The sequence below is a fragment of the Melanotaenia boesemani genome, chromosome 24, assembly GCF_017639745.1.
Source record: "Melanotaenia boesemani isolate fMelBoe1 chromosome 24, fMelBoe1.pri, whole genome shotgun sequence".
NCBI lineage: Eukaryota > Metazoa > Chordata > Actinopteri > Atheriniformes > Melanotaeniidae > Melanotaenia > Melanotaenia boesemani.
Genome location: NC_055705.1, coordinates 24,315,542 through 24,330,569, shown reverse-complemented (window position 1 = coordinate 24,330,569; position 15,028 = coordinate 24,315,542). Strand labels below are relative to the sequence as shown.

Below are 15,028 nucleotides of genomic sequence, written 5' to 3'. Positions count from 1 at the left end.
GTCTAATCATGCGGAGGATGTAGAGTTAGAACTCTATATAACCGGTCTGCAGCCCATCCTGCAGGACCCGGGCCTCCAAGACCCGGGTCCTGCAGGTGTTTCCTGCTGCTGAGGTTGTCACGATACTAAAACTGCAAACTGGATACTGACACTAAGGATGATGCTCGATACTATTTTCAATACTATAAAGGTGGTAAAAAAAATCATTTTTATTTTTAATTAAATACAATCACCACAAAAATAACATTATCCAAACAATACAACAAAATATATTAATAAATATAAGAAAAGGCTTTTCCAACAAAATGAATTATTTTAAAGCTCTGAGTTGGTGCAGAGATCAGCTGAACATTAATATGTTAACAGGGCCGGATCAGCCAGCAGCAGCTTGGTGCCCCATCCGGCTGGTTGGAAGCAGGACAGCATCTCCTGCAGCTCGAGGACCAGCACGTCTGGACGGGGAGGGGCCGCCACATTAGGGACAGAAAACAGTGTTTTCACGTCAGTCTCCACAGAAAAAGTTGCTCGTTAAAAGAAAGAGTTGTTAAGAGGTTTAAAACGTCGCTAATTATAGCCAGAAGTTGCTGAGTTGGCAGCATTGGAAACACTGGGTCCTGCAGGGGGAAGCTGTAGGGGCGGGCTGCCCGCTGCAGTGCCTGTTTATAATGGGTGGAGGCAGAATCAGAATCAGGTGTGTTGGAGCAGGGAAGTTCTTAAACCTGAGGGCTACAGCCCTGGAGGACCAGTGCTGGACTGGTCTAGAGGCCTTTATGACCAGTACCTGGACAAGAAAGAGGGTCAGAGACGGAGGGGGTGAACTACATCTTTATTCGGATCCCATTAAGCTTCCCACTAAGGTGGCAGCTCCTGGGTTCCACTTTTCCATCTTTTCTCAAGTCTTTAGGACATTTCTTCATTTCATGGACAACGTTGGTGTTTCTGTTGGTCACTGCTGTAGGTCCTCGGAGGCGTGGTGCGCACCTCTTCCAGAGGCAGCGTGCACCCCTGCCTGCAGCACGGTTACGCAGAAGTACTACCTTCTGATTGGTTGGTTTTGATTAAGTGTTTCCGGATTTCTGGAGCTTCTCCGTGACTTTGTGCAGTAACCGCGGAAGAGAAGCGGCTACATTACACTTGATTTTGAGATCACATTTCACCAGGATCAGCTACACCAGTCCTACTGTACGTAGCACCGACGTGTGGTGAAGTTTATGGTTGCTGGTTTACAACTGTAAGAACTGAAAAGAGCTTCTTATTTCTATTCTATTCTATTCTATTCTATTCTACAGTCATTTAGCAGACGCTTTTATCCAAAGCGACTTACATTTGAGAGTAAGAACAACACAAGCATGAATTCAAACAAAATGGGACGTCATCATTAAGTGTCAGACCGCTTTTGAGTCCAGTTGGACCCAGGTGCTGTCATGTAGTGCTAGTGCAGTAAATTAATTTTTTTTTTTTTGTCATTTTAAGTAAATACAGGATCACGATTCATTCATCACACAACATCATCTTGGGCATAAGTGCACGCAGCTTCTTCAGTACCTGGTTGAGCCAAAGAGCTGGACAAATCTTTCTAACTCATTTAGTTAAGCTAAGTGTGGAAATGCTCCTTAAACAACTGAGTCTTTAGCTTGCTTTTAAAAGTGGATAAGGACTCTGCGGATCGGACGGAGTTTGGTAGATGGTTCCACCACCGGGGAACAACAGAGGAGAAGAGTCTAGCTACTGATGTGGTGCCACCTTGTGGTGGGAGCACTAGGCGTCTTTCACTGGCAGAGCGTAACTGTGGAGAGGGAGTGTAGCTCTGGATTAAGGAGTGGAGGTAGACCGGAGCCGTTTGGGTTATTGTTTTGTAAGCCAGAAGCAGAGCTTTGAATCTGATGCGCTGCAACTGGAAGCCAGTGGAGAGCGATTAGCAGCGGAGGGACATGAGGTCTTTTGGGCTGGTTGAAGACCAGACGTGCTGCTGCATTCTGGATCATCTGCAGAGGTTTAACTGAGCATGCAGGCAGGCCAGCCAGTAAGGAGATGCAGTAGTCAATGCGTGAAATGACCAGAGCCTGGACCAGGAGCTGGGCCGTGTGTTCAGTCAGGTAGGGTCTGATCCTCCTGATTTCAATATTCATTCAACAGCATGCAGCTGGTAATGTTTCATATCAGCATTCCTCTTTCAATTACACTCACACACCCTCTGTTACTAACTCTTCGGGTAGAAAAGTAGCTGCTGGCGTCCTAAAAGTGGCTAAATCGCTAAATGACATCTAATGTGCATAATAACCTGGTACATGGAGGCTGCTGTGGAGAGGAACGTCATGGGAAAGGCAGAAATGTTTAAAAAGGCAAAACTAATAAAAATAAAACAAATTCTTTTCTTCTAGTTTAGGTTGTTTTCTAATTAGGAGAAACACTTGTTTAATAGACATTAATATCTGACGGTAAGCCAGCCGAGATCCTCCTGCAGCAGCTTTGAACGTTTCATGCGCAGCAGCCCCCGTCCTCACTGAGGAGAATAAACTACTTTCATTTACGTCCGTCTGCAAAAGTCTCCAATACTGGAAAAGTCGCTGGATTGGTCGCTTTAAAAAAACAAACAAAAAAAGGTTGCTAAGTTGGCAACACATACACACCGCGTTGGTGTGAGTGCGCCCCCTTGAGGTGAGGCAGAGTACTGTTTGCCTCACCTGCTGACTTTTCTCTGCACTTCATTGTACGATAAACGGGAATATTTCTCTCACAAATACATTAAATACACAGACTGTAGAGAGTCGTGGTGTAAAACACATATTTCTGTAACGTTCATGCTGAGGAACAGAAAACGTGTCATGAACCCAGTTTGTGTTGGACGGTCCAGTCAGAGCTGAGACACAGCTCGTTCCTCCACCGGGTTTCTGTCCTGGATTTCACCAGGAAATTCTCCAATTCGGTAATTTTTACTAAATAAACTCTCAAAAACGTGTTAGAGTCATACTGAAAATACATTTTAACACAGATCAGTGGAAAATATTAATATTTATTGTTTGTATTTTTCTTTATCATGACAGTGCCTCTCCTGCCCGCACGTCACCAGTACGTAGATTCCAGTCCTACTTTACGTAGACCATGATCCTACCGTACGTAGACTCTGGCCTACCGTTAGTAGACCCCGGTCCTACCGTGCGTAGACCCCGATCCTACCGTATGTAGATTCTGGCCTACCGTGCGCAGACTCTGGTCTACGTTAGTAGACCCCGGTCCTACCGTGAGTAGACCCTGATCCTACCATATGTAGACTTTGGCCTACCGTATGTGGACTCTGGCCTACCGTGCGCAGACTCTGGCCTACCGTGCGCAGACTCTGGCCTACCGTACGTAGACCCCGGTCCTACCGTACCCCAAATATATACAATAAAAATATAAAACATAAAATAAATCATTTAAATGTGTAAATGAAGCTAATTATTAATTAAATTTCTTTTCCTCCACCTCTGTTCTTCAGCGAGTTGATCCTGAAGTCGTATTCGTCCTGCAGGTCCTCCACGTTCTTGATGTTCTGGTCCACCACCTGAGAAGACCAAGATGGTGGTCTCACTGGAGACGTTTGACTAAAACACGACCTTACAGAACAAAGCCAACCTGAACTCTGTCCTTCATCTCCTTGACTTTGTTGTCCAGCTTCTGCTTCTCCACCACCATGGCTGACACCGTCCCCTCTCCCTCCACCTGCAGGGGACGACATCTTTTATTGGAAAGAAGCAACCAAACCAGGTCCAGATCTTCACCAAGCTGCAAGTCTTACCTCTGCACTTCTAGCGCTGGACAAGATCTTCAGCTCCTCTTTCAGGTTTCTGGAGATAATCATTGCCATGTGGACCGGGTCCTCCTGGAACCGGTCCTGCAGGACAAACACATTTCAACATTTAGACTTGAAATAGATGGAACATGTCTGAGATCCGACCGGATCCGGGTCCCACCTGCAGATTCCTTTTGATCTTGCGGATGTTGTGTTGAAGCAGGAAGTTGTTCTCCAGGGCGAAGCGGCTGTGTTGGTCGTCCAGCTGAGCCAGGAGGTCGTGGAACCGAACCGTGGCCAACGAGTCCTGCATGGCCACCGTGTCCCTGAGGAGGACCAAAGGAGAACCTGATCTGTAAGAAGCACAGTCCTGCACCAAGCAGAGGCTTGAAGGAGGAGGAGGATCTAAAAGGAGCTGCTGCAGATGGAGGTTCAGGTTCACAAGGTTCCTCTTTAGCTTTGTTGTCTGAGACGTGGACAGACATGACGGATGCAGGATCTCCACCCTGTAAACTCCACCCTCTGACCTCATATAACCTCATATAATATGATATAATGTAATATAATATAATATAATATAATATAATATAATATAATATAATATAATATAATATAATATAAATGGTAAAATGGTAAATGGTCCGTATTTATATAGCGCTTTTCTGTACCTGGGATGATACCCAAAGCGCTTTACATTATACATCACATTCACCCATTCACACACACATTCACACACTGATGGCGGCAGCTGCCATGCAAGGCGCTCGACCACGACCCATCAGGAGCAATTAGGGGTTCGGCGTCTTGCCCAAGGACACCTCGACATGAACTCGACTTGGCCGAGGATCGAACCGGCAACCCTTGGGTTACAAGACGACCGCTCTACCTTGCTGAGCCACGCCGCCCTTATATATAACATAATATAACATAAAAGATGATTTGATGAAGGGAGGAGTGGTAAATGATCCACCTGAAAAGAGGTTTAAATAATATTTTGACCATCATGAAGAACTGAAAACATGTTTTAATGCTTCCTGCGTCCTGCTGTGATGCTGTTAAAGTTTTATGTAAAGCTTTTTCGGTTGTCTTGGACATGGAATCAACTTGCCTTTAATATTTATGATTATATTTAATGATTTTTCTTCCTGACAAACTTCTTTACTCCATTCTTTAATGTGAAGGAGATGTTTTCTGTTTAATCTTCAATAATAAAGCGTGGAGCTGGAAATGATTCGAGCAGAATGACCACATTCTGTTCATGGAGAACCACCTGTACCCGGTTCTAATGAAAAGTTGGAGATCAGGGTTGGTGAAACTCTTCCAGGCTGGAAAGTTTAAAGAGGAGAAAGTACTTCTCACCAGTCGATGCTCTCGATCCACTTGCTCAGGTACTGCCGGATGTCCATGGGGAAGGAGTCATCGTACAGCTGGTCTACCTGCTCCAAGTATTTGCAGTCCAGCATCTGAAGCTGGCACCACTGCGCCATCTCCTGGTCAATACCTGCAACTGCAAGCAGAAGAAAGCGATCAGAAAACCGGCTTCAAAAGGTTCATTTCAACATCTTATCAGGTCCCTGCAGACCAGGTTAACTCAGACCAGGTCCCTGCAGACCAGGTCCCTTGAGACCAGGTCCCTGCAGACCACGTCCCTGCAGACCAGGTCCCTTCACACCAGGTCCCTGCAGACCACGTCCCTTCAGACCACAAGGATCTAAACTAAAAGTGTACGTACGGCCAAAAACCAAAAATACCATCCACCAAAAACAAAAATCCAGACTATAAAACTGTGCACACGCCCAGACCAGCTGTTAATGTTCCACGTAAAGCCACGAAGGTCGCTGCAGAAGAAGAAGCTGCAGATCAGAGAGGAAACCATGGCAACGCACAAAAACGAGAGGAGAAACTTTCAGAACACACAGCGAAGTGCTCGTTGGTGGAGACGAGTCGCACGGAAAAGCTGCGATGCAGCTGTCGTGGAGGAGACGTCAGGACCCGGACTGTCGCAGAGATGCAGGCCTCCACCAACACTTAGGCTTTGTATTCTTTGGTAGGCTAGTAGTTACAGAGGTGGGCTTGGGTCTGGAGAACCTGGGTTCAAGTCCCCGGGCTGTGGGCCCCTGAGCCAGGCCCTTAACCCCCAACTGCTCCCCAGATGCTGGAATCTGGCAGCCCACTGCTCCGAGCAACAGGGCGGGTTAAATGCAGAGAAAGACTTTGTCACTGTGGGACTAATAAAGGACGATTATATTATATAATTCCAACATGATCCCGAAAGAAAGAACCCTTTAAACATTCCTGGATCCAGACGGTGGTCCGGATCACCCCCAAATCTCACCACTTGTTCCTTTATTCCATTTCTGAAGATGTAATTAAAATCTGTCCGTAACGTTCTGAGGAACGTTGCTGACCGACCAGCGCCCTGAAAGCATGACCTCCGCCCAGTGGAGCCACACGCTGCCTGGTGGTGGAGGAGACGGAGCCGGGCAGACCTGCTGGAGGTTCCAGCTCTAAAGCTGGAACTTCCCGCAGCATCAAGTCCTCCGATGATCCAGACAGAAGCCTGAATGCATCATCTCTTTATTCTGCCGGGTCAGGTGAGATGTCCTGCTCAGAGGCACTTCAGCAGGGAGTTTCTCCACCAACGTCATCACGCCAGCTTCTTGTTTGCGGTTCAGCAGCCGGAAGTAAAGACGCTGATTGGATAAACGCTGCTCTGACAGAGGTAATTATTATTAATTACCAGCGAGATAAAAATACACCTGCATGACACGTTTAAGGTCCAACATCCACATTAAATTTAACACTTTGAGCTTTGGCCATTTTCATGAAAATATTCAATAATAAATACTTTCCTTGACAAAAGATAGTTAATTATACAATATGTTATTATAATTATTCATTTTTATTATAATTAGTGATCTAAGAGGGTAGGTAGTTATAGGTTTGCGTTTATAAAATTAAATTTATGTACATATATATTATAGATATAGTAAATTATTGTTTGTTTCATATTAAAGTGACATAATAAAAGAGAAATCATGAAGCAGAACTTATTTTAGCTGATCAGTGCCAGCTATGCAGCCTTGGTGGATGTCAGCCAAACTCTATTAATGAAACTGCTTATTTAAGTGTTTCTGATGCAGCAACACTCAGACACACACACAGAAATAATTCAGTGTGTTTTAACTGTTGTCGGCACATAAGTGGAAAATTCGGCCCACGTATAATCTTCTTGAAGTTCCGGATTATCTCATTTTCCCACCTTTCCACCCGGCTGTCAGGTAACAAGCATGTTATACCTGTAAAGGTGGGCGGCGACAGACCATCTGCTCAAAGATGAATACTGATCACAGTAACATCTGTTAACATGCCGAGAGGAGGAATTTAAATGAAGCTAACACTCCATACCCATCTTTCTGTGTTTTTCTTTTTCCTGTAGGCCAGAGTAGGTTAAGTTTAGTTGTTTTTAACTTTATCGACTAGCTGAGTTAGTTCAGGTGATCTGTTCTGGATGAAGATGATTTCCCTGTTACGTAAAGAGGGGAGTAAATAAACTTACCCTTAACTCTGAAGAAAGGTCCGGATTTTCTCGAAGGAATTTCACCGTGTTTCCTGGAGGTTGTTGAGTTTCCCAACGACACGGGCTGCGTCAGACGCTGCGGAGTAGCCCGAGTAGCTAACTGCGCGTAGACGACGTCGCCCAATCACCACTTAGAACTTGTAGCTGGGTCACGCCTCTTTTATTGTTTTAGCCAATCAGAGCCATGAAGAGGTGGCTGTTCCGTCAGTTAGCAGATACCCCCTAACACCACCCAAACAACAAGGGATTTCTCTGACAGATGATCTTATACAAGAGCAAAATCAAGCTGTGCTGCGGCTGTTTAGTTTATATAGTTTTTATGACCGTTATGCTGAATGTAAAACGGATTTAACTCTATAAAAGAAAGCTGATGTGTGCTTTCTAAGGGAGGACAGGCAGTAAACAGAACAGCTCAGTGGTACCACGTGTTTTCAGAGAAAGAGAAAGTAAGACAGACTTCACAACTCTGAAAAGTGAAACTTAACTCACACCAATGTGAAGAGAGATTTTTAAATGATGGACTTGAATAAAAACATCTACAGGTGACTCTGACCACACCTGCAGGACTTCCAGCAAGTCAAATACATGGCAAGCTTTTAATGGTGACCACACATCATTAAAACTACACAAAGTCCCATTTTAATAGAGTTTCTAATGACATAAAATCCTAAATCCTATCTCACGATGAACTTTTTGAGCGTGTAAAACCTCAGAGCTGCAGGGAAAACAGCAGTTTCTACCAGAGATGTGTGGCGAGTCTCCCCTAAAAGATTTGGTTTGCACAAAAATGAGTCTGAGTAACATATTAGTTCATATCTTTGTCCCAAATGACAGGAAACATTTAGAAAGTTTGAACCATGTTGTAACATGACAGTAAAAACTGGTTTGAGTTCATGAGAAATCCTCCAACCTTTGCTTGGTGCAGAAGAAGAGAAAGTTATTAGAGAGAAAGTCAGGAAGCAAATCTCCATTTTTGTTGGAAAGTAATATTTCAGATCCAACCAGCAGATTAAAAACAGCATCAAAAGTCAAAGTTTAATCTTTTTGCCTTCATATGTAGAAATGTTTATTAAAATGACAAACTATGCTTTTAGATAAACGAGTAGCGAAACTAAACATTAAACAGGAAAAACAGAATTTTCCATCATTAAATGGATTTTATGTTCGGTACATGTTTACATTCCAAGAAAACTTTTCTGTAACAGCAAAATCTTATCAGACTGTCCGTACAGAAAACAAAGGAAATGACTAACTTATCGATCATAAACCATCTGCAGCAGGTTACTTATTGACCTCTAACAGCCTTCCACACTGTTGACCATGGTGTTTGATGAATAAATCGGAGCGGTTTGGGATACGAGGGGTTGTGCTGACATGGATTCAGTGCTTTTTAACAACAATGCAACTGTACGTGATGATGGACAAATGCGTCAGATTGTTTAGACATGGTTTGTGGAGTCCCCCAGGGGTCAGTGTTGGGGCCAAAACGCTTTATTCTCTATCAATGATGTTTGGAAAGTTTCAGATGGATCGAAACCTGTCCTGTTTTAGATGATACTGGTATTCTATGTACTGGAGAGGACTCACAGCAGGTTCTGGGAAATGAAGAAAGTAAAAAGATGTTTTGACAGAAACAAATTATCACTTAATTTAAATAAAACAAAAATTGTGTTATCTGGAAACTGTAGTACAGATACTGGGAAACCAGTAAAAGTAAAGGAGGTCATAACTGGATATGATTACACATGTCTTGGTGTGATTATCAACCACAGAACATATGTATGCATATATACACACATATATATGTGTATATACACACACACACACACACACACACCAGAAACAAGCTGTCAGGGCTGTATATAGGGAACATACAAATCTACTATTTTGGAAGTTAAAAACACTAAAATTCAGTGATGTGGTAGAGTTATAGCAATAATAATGTACAAAGCTAGAAGAAATTCATTACCCGACCACATACAATGTCTTTAATGTGAAGGGGAGATAATCTGAGGGGAAATTAAATCAGGAGAATTTGAGTGTGAAACTATGGAAAGCAGGCAGGTTTATCAATAAATCTCCTGTTTCGTTGAGATGTCATTTCTAAAACAAAAAACCAGTAACTTTCTGGAAAGAAGAAAAAGTTTATTCCAGTTCACACTCTCCCATGTTCCCACAGCAATGACTTGTGGGTCAAAAACCCCGTGAAGGCAGCAACATGCAGGACATCTGCACTCAGCCTCCCTCTGCGACGGCTGCAGGACCGACTCTCTGAGCTCCGCCTCCACCACGTCTGCAGACACGTTGTCATCAGAGAACAGCTGGGAAACACATTTTCTAAAGGTTTGTTCTCCATGGAGGGATTTAGAGGTTACATTTTCCTCTTGGAAGAGATGATCTTTTTATAGCTTCCCAGCTAAAACAGAATCATGATTATTAGCATCTGCTAGCTGAAGCTACTGCTAACATGCTAAAGTAACTTTCTGAACATAAAACTCCATTCCTGCAGCTGCTGTCGTCCTGGTTAAGAAACCTCTTCACCACTTTATTTTCCCAGGACGCTGCATCACTTTACAGCAACATTTCTCTTTAAGGCCCCGCGCCGCACGCTAGTGATGCGCGGGCCGCCTCCTAACCCGCGGGTCCCGCGGGTTACCCGCGGGTCGGGTTGGGGCGGGTCAAAGAATTTTCGCTTCACTGCGGGGCGGGTTGGTGCGGTTTACTATTCTGAAATATCTAGTTCTATCTATTAATTTTATTTTTTGTCAAACTGAAAATAAAGACCTTAATCAGTGTCTACATTTTGTTACTATAATATGTAAGACAAAATATTTATCAGTTATTTAAACACAGGTCACGTTTTGTAACGTAATGTCCACGTAGGCGCGTATAGGCTACGCAGGCTACGTGCAGAAAGCGCCAAGCAGACAAGCAACAAAAGATGGAAGAAGTGTTGAATAACATTCGTTCGGGAGTTTACGTCCTTAAAAAGAAGAAAGAGGGTCAAATGGCTAAATCACAGGTTTGGGACAGGTTCAACGAGGTAATCAGTGCAGACAACAGCAGCAGCATTGGCTTTATAACACTTAAACGCTTTAAAACACTTTATTTGTTTGCCTACTTATGTTTATAGACTTAACGTTCAAATGAAAATACATTTTGTGTTGCCAGTTCCAGTGCCAATTTAGGAGACCATATGCGCCTTTCTCAGACTAAATAAAAGCATTCGTCAATATCATAACATGTGTTTTAATAGGGCGGGGCGGGTCGGGTCGGGTCGGGTTAAAAAAATAGAAGCGGAGGTGCGGGGCGGGTTGGTGCGGTCCAATTTTTTTAAAAGAGCGGGACCCGCGGGTCGGAAAAAAAACCCGACCCGCGCATCACTACCGCACGCTAGCAACTGGATATCAACAATCTGTGCTGAACGCCACTGTGGCTAAGTCAGCAAAAATTCACAGGAGAAGGTTATTAGACAGAGAGAGAGGTCGAGCAACAGATAAGAATCTACATCAGACTGTTTTTTACTGAGTGGAGAGGTCTCAGAGGTCCAGGTCCAGGTGTACCTGTCCAGAGTTTTTAAAATTATTAAGGCATACTGTAAATGATAAAAAATGTTGATAAAAAAGAAGAAGAAGAAAATAAGTCAGTAACAGTCCAGCTGATTCGACTCAGCAGAAACACCTGCAGCCTCCTCCCAGAGGGCATCTCTGGGGTTTCTGCAGACCTGGACTCAGCGAGACGTTGGGAGAGAAGCGCTGCGACGGGATGAGGCCACGAGTCATCCAGTTCATGTTTGGTTTGAGACAGAGACGCCCTGCAGGGGTTGTTCTGGTCAAGGCTCAAATCAGGACAAGGCTGCAGAAAATGGGACGGCAAGCAGCAGGAATCCATCCTTTCCTCCACCTCTTCCATCTCCTCCGACCTCTGATGGCAGGAAAATAAGTTTTATAGGAAGTCTGGCTGGAATGTTTTATGGTGAATGATTCAGGAAAATTCCTGACTTTTCTGCATCTGATTGACAAGGAGGCAGATGAGAGCAAAGCTGTCTCTGGGAATCAGGTTCAGTGGTGGAGATAAATATATCACCGTGACAACCTCTTTAAGCTTCCTGTATGCTGAGAAATACTGCCCCCTCTGTTCATCTGTGGAAGTGCATCTCACTGGTCTTCTTTTTTTTTTTTTTTTTTTTTTTTTTTTAACCTGTCTTGTCCAGCATCGTTGCAAACAGAATGATTGTCTGGCTGCTGTCTGGTGCTGGGCAATTTTACTCTATCAAGCAGGGATTTATACTACATGTATAAAGTCCCTCTTGATGAAAAACTTTATTAAATCAGACTCTTAATGCTGGACTCGACCGGAGGGGACAGAGAGAGAGAGAGAGAGAAAAGAAAGTAGAGAGAAGAGGGAGGGGAGAGAGAGGGACAGAAAGGGTGTGGGGAGTGCGGGTGGGGACTTGAAACATCATACAGAAGACCATGTAATCCATACTACTTACAACATATATAGCTACGATCATCCTAGCCAGTAGGCCATTACACAACTAGTTGATAATAGTAACAATAATAATAATAAGAGTAAGAGTAATAATAATAATAAGAACAGAAATAATTAAAAAAAGAAACAAAATATGATAATAGATATAAGTGAAACTGCTGTATTCAAGAACACGCGCAGAGAAACCTGTGTGGATGTGTTGGAGAACTCGGCCACACGGCGACGCAAAGACTGTGTGGAGACGTTCAGGAAGGAGTGACCATGCAGAGTGATCATGCAGATGCCACCTCACTTGAACAGAGGCCAGAGTCAGGCCAGCGGTCCCGAGACCCAGGCCACCAGCCCCCCCGCAGGCAACAGACCCCGACCGGTCCACAGAGACGACCACTCGCCCGCCCAGGAAGGCAGCAGCAGGAGACCCCAGCAGGAGCCGCCCCGCGGACCCAGGGCACCGGCCCCGGCGGGCCGAGGCCAGCAGTCCCCGACCCCCCTGGGCACCGGCCGCCCGGGACAGACGGGGCAGAGGGCCCGGGCCCAGGAGCGCAGGGACACCCCCCTCCCCCACAGGCCGAGGGCCAGCACGCTGGTCTTCAATCGCACCACTTTTCCACAGATTCCTGCAAACACGTCTACTGTTGTAAAAAGATACAAGACGTGTTTTCTAAATGTGAATTTTATCTAAATGTAAATGTGAATCCAGCCAGAGCTGCTCCCTGACCTGGAGCCTGGCAGTGAAGTGAAGACCAGTTTAAACTGGTTAGAGAACTCAGCTGGTCCTGATCATAGTGGCCTACAGACCACTGTGAGCTAATGCTAAGTTAGCGCTGGAGGAGCTGTGCTGCCTGATCACCGGGCTGATGAACGCTGATCCAGAGGCGGTTGTGATCGTGGATGGAGACTTGAAACATATGGAATTAAAATCTGTCCTCCCCAAATTCCACAGCTTCATAAACTTTCCCAAAAGAGACTTTAATATACTGGAGCAGGTGTACTGGAACGTTCAAGGAGCAGACAAGGCTGCAGCAGCTCCTCACTTCGGGATGTGGAGCTGATCCCTGCCTACAGACCTCTGATCTGCAGGACCAAACCACCACCAGAACCATCCAGGTCTGGACTGAGGAGGCTTCCTCAGCCTTACAGGACTGCCTTGAGCAAACAGACTGGGAAGGGTTCAAAGAGGACGCTGATCTGGAGGAAAACACCTCATCTGTCCTGTCCTGTGTTCATTTCTGATGCTGTCCTACCCACAAAGACATCCCGGTTTCTCCAACCAGAAGCCGTGGGTGGACAGCACAGTCGGGTCCTGCTAAAAGCCGGGATGCAGCCTACAGAGCAGGAGACAAACCGACTTATAGCAGGACCCACAAAGACCTGAAGAAAGGCCTCCAGCTGGCAGAACTCAGTACAAGCAGCACATTGAGGAACACTTCCGTGACAACACGTAACATGTGGAAAGGCATCAAGACCAAGTCCAGAGACCAGCAGGTCCCCACTCTGCCTGACAGCTGGAGCAGCTTCTTCCAGGCTTCACCTCTCCAGCAGAAGAAGTCCTGCTCACCTCCACAGCCAGATGTAGCATCAGCCTCTTACCCTGCAGCTGCATCAAGTCACCTCCACCCTGAGGAGGATCCACATCAGCAAGGCTGCAGGTCCAGATCAGGTCTCAGGTGGGACACTAAAACCGTGTGCAGACCAGCTGGCAGAAGTTTCTCTGGACGTCTTCAACCTGTTCCTGCAGCTTTTCAGGGTTCCTGTCTGCCTGAAGTCCTCCATCTTTGTTCCTGTGCCCAGAAAACCAGCATTTCCTGCCTCAATGATCACCAGTGATCATCACCTGGTCTGCCAGCATCGCTCTGCACCTGGATCAGGGACTTCCTCACCTTCAGGTCCAGGTGGTGAGGATAGGGAAGTCAGCATCTTCATCGCTGATCCTCACCGCTGGAATGCCGCAGGGTTGTGTGCTCGGCTCGCCCTCTTCACCCTCTTCACACAGGACAGCTCTGCCATCCACCCACCACCACGGCTGGGAAGTCTGCAGACGATCCCACCGTGGTGGGTCTCATATCCAACAGTGATGAGACCTACAGAGAAAAGATCCAGAGTCTCACAGAATGCTGGTCCAGGAACAATCTGGTTCTTATCAACAAGACCAGGGAGGTCCTAGTAGATTCCAGGAGGTCCAGGAAGACTGATCACGTTCCTCTCTGCATCCACGGAGAGGCAGTGGAACGTGTGGACAGCATGAAGTTCCTGGACATCCATATTTCCTCTGACCTCTCCTGGACTGAACACTTCCACCTGGTGAAGAAGCCCAACAACAGCTCCTCTTCCTCAGGAAGGTGAAGCGACAGGACTCTCTTCTCAGCTGCTGGTGAACTTCTACAGAACCTCCATGGAGAGCATCCTGTGTCTCAAAGTGACGGAACGGCAGCTGCACAGGACCAGAGGAGCTTAGCCCGGCTGGTGAGGACAGCTCAGGGGATTGTGGGCCGCCGTCTACCAGATCTGGACTCCATCTACACCGCCCAAGTCCAGAAGAGGGCCAGACGCATTGCAGCTGACTCCGCCCACCCGAGCAATGCCTGTTTGTACCGCCTCCATCAGGAAAGCTGGACAGGAGCATTAAAACCACCACAGACAGACTCAGAGACAGTTCTTCCCCAGCAGCCCCCTGTAGTTCATCACTACACCCCCTACAGTACTCTCTCACACACACACACACACACACACACACACACACACACACACACACACACACACACACCCTTCCACCAGGATAAACTTCATCCAGCCTGTAAATATTCCTGTCTGCTGGGAATCCTCTCATTTCCTGTAAATATAGAGGTGTTCTACATTTTTTATATCTTTATTTATATTTATTTTTCTATTTCCTTATTTATGTGCTTAAGCTGAGGCTGCATTATGAAAATAAAGATCTTGAACTGAAGTGAACTGAATTTATCTCAGCTAACAGAGAAGGACCCAAACCAAACCTTTAACCAGCTGATCTCTGAAACTCGGACATGATCTGATCTAGATCCTTCTGATCCCTACCACCAGTTTCAGGATCTGATCCATTAGAACAGGGACGTCCAGCTCTGGTCCTCGAGGGCTGCTATCCTGCAGGTTCTAGATGTTTCCCTGCTCCAACACACCTGATTTAAATCAATCCAACAGCTTCT

The 15,028-nt window shown here is 45.6% G+C and overlaps 1 protein-coding gene across 4 annotated transcripts in view; it reads right to left on the bottom strand.

The window, feature by feature from the left end:
- stat1a (signal transducer and activator of transcription 1a) overlaps positions 1–7,465 on the bottom strand; it is a 40,682-nt gene extending 33,217 nt beyond the window's left edge. For all 4 annotated transcript variants that reach the window (XM_041979109.1, XM_041979111.1, XM_041979110.1 and 1 more), the window contains exons 1-6: positions 7,332–7,465; positions 5,132–5,279; positions 3,954–4,098; positions 3,779–3,874; positions 3,616–3,702; positions 3,466–3,544 (exon numbers count right to left, since the gene is read on the bottom strand). In XM_041979109.1, coding sequence (XP_041835043.1) covers positions 3,466–3,544; positions 3,616–3,702; positions 3,779–3,874; positions 3,954–4,098; positions 5,132–5,259 — 535 coding nt within the window. In that variant the 5' untranslated portion in view covers positions 5,260–5,279; positions 7,332–7,465. The remainder of the gene's footprint in view (positions 1–3,465; positions 3,545–3,615; positions 3,703–3,778; positions 3,875–3,953; positions 4,099–5,131; positions 5,280–7,331) is intronic.
- Between the last annotated feature and the right edge of the window lie 7,563 nt (positions 7,466–15,028).